Source organism: Anolis sagrei, chromosome 1 (assembly GCF_037176765.1).
Source record: "Anolis sagrei isolate rAnoSag1 chromosome 1, rAnoSag1.mat, whole genome shotgun sequence".
NCBI lineage: Eukaryota > Metazoa > Chordata > Lepidosauria > Squamata > Dactyloidae > Anolis > Anolis sagrei.
In genome coordinates this window covers 119,016,897-119,029,367 of record NC_090021.1, presented here as the reverse complement: position 1 = coordinate 119,029,367, position 12,471 = coordinate 119,016,897, and the positions used below count along the sequence as shown (strand labels likewise).

General features: G+C 39.4%; 1 protein-coding gene across 39 annotated transcripts in view; it reads right to left on the bottom strand.

Moving 5' to 3' along the window:
- DST (dystonin) overlaps positions 1-12,471 on the bottom strand; it is a 411,253-nt gene that overhangs the window by 99,156 nt on the left and 299,626 nt on the right. For all 39 annotated transcript variants that reach the window (XM_060752763.2, XM_060752758.2, XM_060752766.2 and 36 more), the window contains 2 exons: positions 11,736-12,231; positions 9,085-10,559 (listed from right to left, as the gene is read on the bottom strand). In XM_060752763.2, coding sequence (XP_060608746.2) covers positions 9,085-10,559; positions 11,736-12,231 — 1,971 coding nt within the window. The remainder of the gene's footprint in view (positions 1-9,084; positions 10,560-11,735; positions 12,232-12,471) is intronic.

Here is a 12,471-nt window from a genome sequence, read left to right as displayed (position 1 = left end):
TCTCTTTCAAGTTGACTTAGAAGATTTCTAACAAGGGAATGTGACATTAGAAGCCACCAAGCTTTATATTATAGAGGCAACTCATCAGAAATTCTTTTTCATCTTTTCCATAATTCAATGTAAATTAAAAGCTGACTCAAAAGCAAGTGCTAGTGAGTTCAATTGGACTTACTAACAAGTAGAAATGCATGCAGGATTACATGCTTAATTTGAGATTTGTAAACAACTGTTCACAATTGGAGACTGGACATACAAATATTATGTTTGGACCTCCTGATACTTAAAAGACATAAAAAGTTGAATTTTAATTGTTAATTAATTTTGGAATTTGTCTCTATGTTGATCCTTTCCCCCTCCCTCATAACTGCACTCAATCTGTTTATTACTAAGAGCTGAAATACTTTATAACTAAAAGTTGGGTGCCCCCCCTTTTCTTTCTGTTTTATTAGATATTGTTATGTTATTTTATGTTTTCTGTGAAACTACTAATAAAAATTATTTGCAAAAAAAAGTTGAAATTTAAAAAAAAGATCTGTAAACATGATCAGAATTCTGGAGTTGGGAGTTTAGGTCTTTATGAAAGGCTAAAAGTCGACACCAAGGGCAATGGATTTGCTCGAAACACCTACTTCGCATTTATTTTCGTTTTCTAAATAGTACAAAATATCCCCTTTCATCCACTTTTTTTAAAAGTAAGGGCATCAATTTGGCACGTAAGAAGTCAGCTTTCAAATCCAAACTGTCAATTCATCAACTAAGTTCAATGATTTAGATGAACACATGATATGACATAACACATGACAATTGCCCATAAGCATATCCAAATAAACATGCAAGGCATTCCTTATATCCAACAGAGCAGTCAATGGCTACAATTGAACATCCCTTTAGTGTTAGATCCCTTCCCCTAGTGGCACAATGGGTTAAATGCTTATGCTGGCAGGACTGGAGACTGAAAGGTTGGCGGTTAGAATCCGTGGAGCAGGGTGAGTTCCCATCTGTCACTTCCAGCTTCCCATGTAGGGACATGAGAGAAGCCTCCCACAGGATAGTAAAACATCTGGGCATCCTCTGGGCAACATCCTTGCAGATGACCAATTCTCTCACAATAGAAGCAACTTGAAGTTTCTCAAGTTGCTTCTTACATGAAAAAAGTGTAAATATCATCCTGCAGAAATATATTACACCCGCACTACATAATCCCCATGTGGAACAACAACACTGCACAACATATGTCAAGGACTGAGCACTGTTGTACAAGTACAAGCACAAGGAACAGATGTATAGTGTGTCTTATGCATGTGCATGTGCATGTCATGAACAAGATGTCAACCAGTATCTGATAATAAACAGCCCTAGACCATAACAGGGAAAAGTAAAAGTATTGTAATAAGTGTTTATTAATTGTGTGCTGCGCGGGATTGCTAACTGTTTTATATCTGACATTGAATTTCTGCTGTTTTTGTTTGTTGTGAACCGCTGTGAGTCGCCTTCGGGCTGAGAACAGCAGTATACAAGTAAAGTAAAGTAAAGTAAATAAATAAATAAATAAATAAAATGTTGGCTGGGGATTCGGGGAACAACAGTCCCAAAAGTTACTTTTCCAAGCTTCTACAGTATGTATAGTTTATTATAGGACAGTATGAAGGATTTTTAAATCGTTAATATTAGTGAGCAAAGGGAATTTGGGGTCTGTTCCAGAGAAATATGCATTTGATGGGTTAGCATTGAACCTTAAGAGTCTACCCATTAAAATCCCATCATTCCCAATCTGGGATGCATTTATAGTCAGTTGCCTACAGATTTGTTGAACACACCCCATTCTTTTCCAAGAAAGCACCTGAATTGTGTGAAGTTAGATACAGAACAGAGCTAGGCCTTTCTTTTAAGTAAATGGAAGAGACTGGATATATAGGACTTCCTTGACTATATCAGAACACAGCAAGATTTCTAGACAAGAAAAACCTATACAATGAAATAACCCAACCAAGCAACATCCACAACTGAAATGATGTTTTTGAGAATGTGTGGTTACTTGTATGTGTTTAAACTCTAATACAGGTAAAAGGTAAAGTTTTCCCCTTGACATTAAGTCTAGTCATGTCCAACTCTGGGGGGTAGTGTTCATCTCCGTGTCTTAGCCAAAGAGCTGGCACTGTCCATAGACACCTCTAAGGTCATGTGGCTGGCATGACTGCATGGAGCACCTTTCCGCCAGAGCGGTACCTATTGATCTTTCCGCCAGAGCGGTACCTATTGATCTACTCACATTTGCATGTTTTTAAACTGTTTGGTTGGTGGAAGCTGGGGCTAACAGTGGGAGCTCACCCTACTCCCTCAATTCAAACCACTGACCTTTTGGTCAGCAAGTTCAGCAGCTCAGCGGTTTAACCACTGTGCCACCGGGGGCTCCCTAATACAGGTAACAATGGCCTTATCTACGCTGCCATGTAATGCAGTTTGAAACTGCATTATATAGTGAATATAGACTTATATAATGCAGTTCAGTGCATTATATGGCAGTGTAGATGGAGTCATAAATAAATTTCATTTCAAAGTAGCATAGGGACAAAAACACATGCTGCAGGGAAGAGTTAACACTTTGATTCAATCAACAAGGTACAAGGCCACCATCTACGCAACCCACTTAAACCAATTTAAATATTAGTTCAAGCTCATCAACTGGAATATACCTCCAGGTCCTAATCGCCTAAGAAGTGCCCCTTGACACACTAGCAATAGTATTGAAACGACCCTTTAAAGCAGTCGCATTACTAATGGTCCAGAAGGAGGGGAACTTAATGAGCTGTTAAATGATAGAAACTGACATCCATTCTATGCACTTTAATTTTAAAAAGTGCAAGGAATTATTATGGAAATATTTTGTAAAACTTTTCAAGGACTGTAATTAAACAGCAATGATTGCATCTTACTTCTCCTCACCACCATCAGGATTAAGGTAACTTATTAAAACTTTCAGTCAAAATATAAACTAGATTTTTTAAAAAGAGGATCCGCTCAATTCTTTGACTCTTTGTGGGAAAATAGTCATGGTGTCATGAAGCACGGGAAGCTCATCTGCTGAATCTTCCTTTTATCCACACAGTCAATGTGTACTTTCTCTTGAGCACAAAGGTCTGTGAGAGAAATGAATGAAAGATGAACATCATGACAGACAATATGCCAGCCTACTGCAAGCAACTGAAAATAGACCTTTGATTGGAAACACTGGGCAATCTGTCCTCTAGGGGTTTTTTTTTTTTTTTAAGAATCCTCAATTCTCCTGAAAACACACACCAAAAGATAAGTTCCCAGAGACCATCTTCTTCACAGCCAGCTCTGAGTTATACACCTTAATAGGGAATTGACTGCACTGAATATATACCAGCACATAATTGTTTGTGGTGGTTGGCTCTAAGAGGTTCATCAGTCACCACTTCTTCTTCTTCTTCTTCTTCTTCTTCTTCTTATTATTATTATTATTATTATTATTATTATTATTATTGTACCCTGCCTCCATCTCCCCGAAGGGACTCGGGGCAGCTTACACATGGCGGCTTATATGGAGCCAAGCCCAAACAACAGTTAAAATATAACAGTATTCAATTTCATATTAATTCCGTCCGTTTAGTTTTCCATCATGTATCTTTAGCCTCTTCCAAGGAATCTAAAGCTATCAGCTATTTTTATTGATGGAGTCTCCGTCCCCTGAGGCTTTAAAGCAGAGGCTGGATACCCATCTGTTAGGAGTGCCTTGATTGTATTTTCCTACATGGCAGGAGATTGGACTGGATGGCTCTTTGTGTCTCTTTTAATTCTATGATTCTAATTGTGACTATCATATCACATATCCTCTGGAATAAATTCATGTTATCATTTCAAAAGACAATGTAGGAAGAATCTATCAAGCAATAGCTCTTTATTCACTCATCACTCTTTTTGAAAAAAGGTAGTGCTTACATGTGTTCAGAACTGGGGAGGTCATCCAAAAGGATCTCCATAAGTATATTTTTAAATCCAGTTAAGTTGCCCTCACATAACCTGCGGCAAATACTACAAGCAAAGAACTAGGCTAATCTTTACAGTCCAACATATAGAGGTTTATGGGTCTCTGTAACTGCTGCCAAATGCAGGGTTGCATGATGTGAACTCATTCTATGCTAAGATGTTGGAGAGGGAATGAATGAGCCTACGGAGCATTTTTAACAACATAAAAAAACAATGTAATTTTTTAACATGCAAAATCAAGTATGCAAAAAATGCTGAAATCTGGGGCAGAGCTGGAGCATTCCTGCTTCATACTGGCTCTGGATTCAGCTGAGCTGTTTACATGTGCTACTCCTGAGCTGTGGCAGCAACAGGAGTGAAGTCCAGATCATCTCATCAGGCTGAGCCCATTCAGCCCCACTGCACAGTCACCCTTAGCTGGACACCCTTAGTTGGTGAAGAGCTCAGGGGAGTTCCCAGTCACTTCAGGGAGCTTTTGGGGACATCACCAAAGCACCCACATGACTAAGGAGAAGGGGGGTATAAACTCCAAATCACTGGTCACGCAGGTCTCTGTTCTGATGTCAGCAAAACAGTCACAACATGAATCTTTAACCACGGAGCATAGGAAAAGGAACCAGTGGCAGCTAGCTTTGAATTGGAGCCTATGTAGTTGTACATACTACCCAGGAGTATGGGGCTGCTACAGTTTCACTGAAACTCTGGAGCATCCCCCAATTTCTCCTAGCATGGGGAAAAGCTAGGTTAACCAGTTTATGCATTGTCCAAGGCTTTCACGACCAGAATCACTGGGTTGTTGTGTGATTGTACGTGTTCTCGCCGCATTTTCTCTTGACATTTTGTTTGTACCTCTAGCTGATATTTTAAGAGGATCAGGCTTTACCCTGCATTACCAACTTGGAAGTCCCTGGATGTCCAGGTGTGACTTACGGTTGAAACCTGAGATGTAGGGCAAACATAGGGCTAGATACCAAGACTTCAGGAAAGTTTCGCTCAGAGATTGACTTAACAGTGTGGGTGTTTTCTGCTTCAAGAGCAGGCATGGGCAACCTTTGGCCCTCCCGGTGTTTTGGACTTCAACTCCCAGAAATCCCAGCCAGCTTACTGGCTATTAAGAATAATAGGAGTTTAAGTCCAAAACACTAGGAGGGAAATATAGGTATGATGTTGCTCCCTAACATCCTACCGTTATTCTACCAATTAGTCAGTCATCAGGGATAGGGCCATGCTTTGTGAGGGGAAAAAAGAAGGTTTTAGGGGATTCTTTCACAAGTGTCAGTTATAGCTTAGGTTGCAATAAAGAAATCCGATGATTTCCTTATTCTGTAAATGACATCATTGTCCATATACTGGCAGAAGGAATAGGACTAAATGAGGCTTAGACTCCTGGTAACTTTAAAAGTGGATGCATCTAACATGATTGTTTAATTTTCCAAAATGCATGAGAACCCCCCCCCCCTCAAATACAGCCATATGTTCCAATGTACAGTGGAAAACAAACACCTTCATAAATGGAGAAAGCCAAAGCATAACTGACCTCTTGTCAATACATGCCCAACCATAACTGATATCTTGTCTCTTCCTGTTAAGTGTCCCTGTTTCTGCACTGCTGCTGCATAGGACCCACCGTAAACACAAGTAAATCGTCCAGAAGCTATCAGGACTACACTTGATTAAAATCATTTATTTGTTCATTTTTTAACTCTCTCCTACATTTCCTCCATTACTGCAATTCAAAATGTAGTCCAAAATGACAAAAAATGAAAAATACAATATTCATGACCATCAATAGAAATGCCCTACTTCTCATCCTATCTGTCACTGAGGTAGGGGTGTGTGCAGAAAAGCCTATGACGATGACTGGGAAGTACTAGCACAAGTATACATGAGGAAGTAGGCAGTAATTTAAGTACGGTGGTTATTTATCATTTAGGGCTTTAGGGGTAAGAATGAATACCTTTAACTAAGCCCAGAAATGACAAGCTAGGCAACATAGGAAAAATAATATTGGAATCATATGCTTCATTCACTTAGTTCCTGATAACATATGGTCAACAGCACTCCAGACCAACTGCTGTTTCCAGATGCTTCCCAAAGATATACAAGTGGTGTGTACTTTACAGTACTGTAGTGTACTCTGATTTTCAATAAAGTGTGAATTATGACGGCAGGCAAAATAAACTAGTAGTCGGTTTTCCTTCAGTACAATCTAAGGGAATATTCTATCCTATCAGGACTGTGTAAATATGCTTGTTAATCCTCCTTTATCCAAACATTTGGGATGAGAAGTAGTCCATACTTTGGATTTTAATTTTTTAAAATGCTTGCATATTTATAATGAGATATTTTGAAGATGAGACCAAGTCCAGTCATTAAATTTATTTTTGTTTCAAACTCACTCAAACACATAGTTGGAGGTAATTTTATATACAATGTTGAGCACGAAACAAAGTTTGTGTACACTTGCACTAGAAAGCAAAGCCCATGTAAACAATTCTGGATTTTGGATTATTCTGGATATTAGGATTCTGGAGCAGCAAAGCTCTACCTGCATTACTGTTTCCCGAGCAAGCCATTATGGAAGAAAAAACTTAGCCCTAGAGTCCAGTGCTGAATAATTTCATTCTCCTTCAGACACTAGGGAATTTTGTACTTACTAAAGACTAAAATAAATCTGCTAGACAACTTTCTTGGATGTGAGCCTGGGTTAAAAGACAAAAAACAGAACTATGCTTGATAGAAGAACTGCGTAGCTTCTGGCTTACTGCCTTTGCCTTTACCCTGACTTACTGATCCATACTTTTCCTGATCCTGGAAATCTAGCTTGGATAGACCCTCCTCACAACTTAATCTTTGGCAGGATCCCAGATTGTGACTCCTGGACAACACCCAGAAACTAATGCTTATCTCAGTCTTCTTGGCTTTCACTCAGGACTTTTGCTTGACCTCACTCTGTCATGGGAAGAGTTAGTATTTCATCATCTGCAGTAAATAAATGAAATTAATATCAACCATTGATAAATGAGTGTGGTGCCAGCTGTCAAGAGACAACACTGGAATTACAGTCTCTTATCCCCAGTACATTTAATCTGGAATTATTTAATATTAATATGCTACTCTGGATAAGACCCTGTTTCTCTCTGCATGGCTATACAGTGGGATGCTTGAAACTATGCTCATTATACTTTGTCATGCTCTCAGAAATGTGTTTAGCAGAGACATAAAAAGGCAATGCTTGTGTTCCTGGGCTACTCCACTTCCAGCAATGTGTTAAGGTAAACACTTGTATACTGCAATAGCACCGAATCTTCTTCACAAGATACTTTAACAATAACAGCAATATAAGGAAATCTAAAGTGTCTTAAGTAACCCCAAGTTATTTCAGACTAAATTAAATAGTATGGTGGATCTCCAGACTCAAAGTAAGGATAAGCAAACACACTCTACAGACTTCATCCAGCTTAGATGGGCCCTCACGGCTTTCCTCAAATGGAAGAAACACTGGGTGCATTCCTGTATTTCTTGCTCTTTAGCTAGCTTTAAAATGATCAATAATCTTATGTGAGCAAAATCGCCATTAAAAAAATCCCAAAGCAAAACATAAATCCGAGGATCTCCAAAGTCAAATGTCAGACGCAATGTTTTAAAACAGTATTTTTGTAAAACATTCTTCCAAAGACCAGACTTACATTTCTGAATTGTTGCCTGCCACTGAAGTGAGAATACTTCTTATAATTTCAAGCCACAATCCTCAAATTACTTGTAAATTTCAAGAACCTCCAAACTATTAAGAAGATGTCCTATCCTTTGTTAAACTGTTTCAAACTGAAAGCTTAATTGATGCAATGCACATACATTTTAAAGATGCAAATACTTTTCAGTCCTTTTAGTTCTTCCTTGGTAGTTAGAGAGAATGCCCTAATTTATGAACAAGTATCTTGATTCTTAAGAAAATTTTAAACTTCATGTTGAGAAAGCACAGAGAGAAAGGAGTGTGAGAACTTACATCTAGAGCAGAAGAAAAGCACCCCCTGTTGGGATAAATGTAAAATTGCTTTCAAGTAATTCTTCAGAAACTGAGGCTGCTTCTACATGGACCATATAATACAGTTTGGACTGCAGTGAACTGCATTATAGGGCCCATCCAGACAGGCTCAAAAACCAGGACCTGTCCTGGTTTTACCAAAGGTGTCCAAATGACACCTCCAGTAAAACCAAATTAATTCAATATCTGATGAGATCCAGATCTTAGGTAAGATCTGGGTCTTACTAAGTGTGGGCCCTGTGTGGATTATGCCCAGAGACCGCGCCACGCAATACCTGGGCACAATCCACAGTCATGTGCACTCTATGCCAAAGCAGGTTTTTAAAACCTGTTTTGGCATGGATTTGAGGGAAGTCTGGAAGTGCCCATATGGCCAGTATAGACCCATATAATGCAGTGCAATGCCATTCCAACTGAATTATACAATTCTACACTGACCATGTAATGCAGTTCAAATGGCATTGTATGGTCAGTGTAAAAACAATCCATCTTGTAAGCATGTGATTCACAAACCAAAATAACATAGTCCAATAAGGAACAAAATACAGGTTGTATATCTCTTATCTAAAACAGTTGGAACCAGAATTGTTTGGGATTTTTTCAGGTGTTGAATATCCGTATTTACACCTATGCACATAATCAGATATCTTGGAGAGGAAATCGAAGTCTAACACAAAATTCAATCACGTTTCATATGCACCTTATAAACATAGACTGAAGGTAATTTAATGCAAGCGATTTAATCACTTTATGCATGAAACATTTTTATACATTAAATCATAAGAAGGCAAAGGTATCACTATCTCAGACACTCATATGGACAACTTCAGAATATTTCAGATTTTAAAACTTTGGATAAGGATGGCTCAACCTGTATGGTTCTAGTTGGAGTTTAAATTTTGAGCAAAACTTCCTCCATAACGTAATTTATTGTTAATTTTCATTTCATATCTACAAAAACTATTTTGTAATCCAATTGTGTTTTTTTTAAAAAAAAAATCAATTCCATAATTTAAAAAGAACCTTCTTACCTTAAATGCACTCAGCTGTTGATTGATCGTTTCGGTTTCCATTGCAACAGGACCTTGGGATTCCTCATGTTCTACAGCTTCTCCAAGGAGCTTGGAAAATCCTTGTAGTTTGCAGTAGAATTCCTCCATGCGGTTAATAGTCCCTTCAATTTGCTCATCTCTGGTCCTTCCTCTGTCAAGTAACTTGTTGCACTGCTTATTTAAAGCTTCCAAGTCTCTTTTTATACCTGCAAGATCAGGAGAAGTTTCTGCTTCATTCGCTAGCATCGCTTTACATGTCTTGTTTGCATTTTCATTATTGGTGATGAGTTCCTCCAATTTTTTCAGGAAAGCTTTGATATCCCTCTGCTGTGACTGCAGTGTGACTAGATCCCTGCTCACGGGTGCCATGCTGTCCAACTCATCATCAAACTCTGCAAACTGGGAAAACATCTCCCTTATTACATTTTGGAAATGGCCAATTCCTTGGAGTTTAGATTCCAGGAAGGAACATTTCTGCTCAACCTGCTCATTGATGTTGCTGTATTCCTTTTCTAATGCTTCTGCATGCAACAAGAGGTCAGAAATGCCTGATGAATCCACAGCCTCCACCACCAGCTCTTGGGCTAGCTTTTTTGTCAGATCTACTTGATTCTTTGTAATCTGGAGTGCTTTCTGCTGAGCCTGCATAATTGTCAAGTGTTTGTTGCTATAGGTCTGGGGTTTGAGAGACTCATGGACTTCCAGCTGTTCCCTGGCATTCTTCAGCTGCTCTTTAACTTCTCTAGATGATTCTTGAAACTCTTTCAGTTTCTGAGACATCTTTTCCAACTCATCTCTTTTCATTTGTAATTGTTCTGTGGCCACATTCATTTTCTGAATCAGAAGTGTCTTCTCCTCTTCAATAACATCTTTATCTGTCTCACAGGCATTGAGGAACGTGTCTGCTGCATTACGCAAGAGCTCCACTATCCCTTGGTGTTTGTCCAGATCCTTCTGCCAGGTCTTCACCTGAGTGATGGAGTTCTCTAGCTGAACTGGATCAATTCCCATCTTGATTTCAGACACATTGCTCTCACACTTTGCTATCCAAGGTTGCAGGGCCTCCACATGCTCTTTGTATCTGAGGGCTTTCTCTACACAATCGTTTAACTTGTCTTGCCTTTCTTTAACTTGCTTGTTCATTTCCTCCCAGTTAGCTTTAAGCAGGTTTAACTGGGACTGCAGTTCTGCTTTCTCTACTCCTTGAGTCTTCTGGAGCAGACTTTCTCCTTCAGCAATGATCTTCTCATAAGAACCAATCTCGCCAGACAACCTTGCTTTGAACTCTTTTTGATCATCAACTAATGACCGCAGGGAATCCATCCTGGCAGATATAGGACGGGACCGATTCTGTTCTTCTTTCTGTTTGTCCAGCCAGACCTGAAAGTCCTTAGACATTTGTTGGAATTGATGAGAACTAGCATAGGTTGACTGAAGTTGCTCAATATGATTTCCTGCAGAAGGATAAAACAACATAATATGAAAATCCATGTCTCATTAGGACTATAGCAAAAAATATTTTTAATCTAGTCCAAGGAAAATGCTACATTTCAAGGCAAAGGTAGCTCATAATGTGGTCCTTTTTAGCAGTTTACGCAGCCCTTAAGGTGTTAGAAAGGACTCACCACAGCTGTGAATCCCTGTCCTATTACAACTTTCACAACATATGTGGCAAAAAAGGTGGTTAATTTGTGTTCATCAGCAGAGGTTGTTGGCTGATTTGAAAAATGCTGGTTTGGAATATAATTTCACAATCTTAAATAAAGTTTGAGAATCAGGTGCACATACCCAGCACAATCAAAATATACTTTACAAAATTTTGAATGTGCGCTACATCATCAAAACCCCATGAGAGAAAGAGCACCCACAAATTATTGCTAAGTCTGTTGTGACTCCTCTTTCTGGACCCCTTGACTGAACCTGCAACCCAAGGCCTCTTCTTATGGAATTTTGTTTTCGTGTCAGGAGCAACTTGAGAAACTGCAAGTTGCTTCTGGTGTGAGAGAATTGACTGTCTGAAAGGATGTTGCCCAGGGGACGCCCGGATGTCTTACCATCCTGTGGGAGGCTTCGCTCATGTCTCCGCATGAGAAGCTGGAGCTGACAGACATGAGCTCACCCCGCTCCCCAGATTTGAACGGCCGACCTTTCAGTCAGCAGTCTTGCCGGCACAAGGGTTTAACCCACTGTGCCACCAGGGCCTCCTATGGAATCCCACAATAAATCTATTTAAAACCATTATATGTTTAAGACAAACATACATTGGATGGAGAAATATATGTATTCTTCTAAATTATGTCTGCACACAAAGGAGCTATTAAGGGAACACTGAGTCATAACATAGGAATTGCCATGTACCAATCATATTTCATTTAGCATCTCAACTGGAAAGATCTAATATTTGGCATAATTCAGAAAATTATAGCTGTTTCCACTGATCCCGCAAAAATGCAAACCAGGTCTTGTGTATAATTTTGATTCCTCCTAGACAATATTTTGAAAGGTTTGGGCAATAATCAAAACCTGGTTTTGTGAAAAGTTCATTTTTGTTCAAAAGGATAAACAAAGACATTTGTCCCCTCGCTACCATGGTTCTTTATTTATTTTGCCTCACTTGTTTTGTTACCCACCTGCTTTTTGTTCCATATCCTTAAAAGGTTTCAAAATGCCTTCTAACTGCCTGGCAAGTTCTGCTTTCAAATAGTCTTCAGCCACCAGCTCTGATAACTCCTTGCACAGAATCTCAGCAGCATCAATATTCAGCATTTCCTTTTTTATTTCTTCTTTGACTTCTCTGGCCAGTTCCAGCTGTTGCTTCACAGCATCAGGGTCGGTACTTATAGCCAGACTTTGACTCAATTTATTATCCAAGGCACCAAGTTTCTCAGAGAGCCTTCTCAGACAGTTTTGGTACTCTGTACTTTTGACAATGGCTTGGTCAATTCGGCTGCACCGGTCACTCAGCTGTCCTGTTAATCCACCCCACTTCTCTGTCACAGCAGCCAGTTGCTGCTTCACTGTTTCATGAGAAGGTGGATGTTCCCCTGGTCTTTTCAGGATCCCTTGTCCGGCTGCACTTAGCTGTTCATACTGAGGCTTCCGTGTGTCAAACTCTTTCAGCAGAATCTGAAGAGAAGGAATATGTGACAATTAACATCAGAAAAGTGCAAGGAAATGCATGTTTTAGCTGAGAATCCTAGTTTTCTAAGTGAAACAGCTATTAGAGACAAAATTAAATATGTGGCCAATTGCAACATTCACACCTGACTCAAGCAGGCAAGAGTTCTTTCTCCCACCCTGGACATTCGACAGATATATAAACCCCATTTTCCCAGTCTTCAACAGACCTCACAACCTCTGAGGATG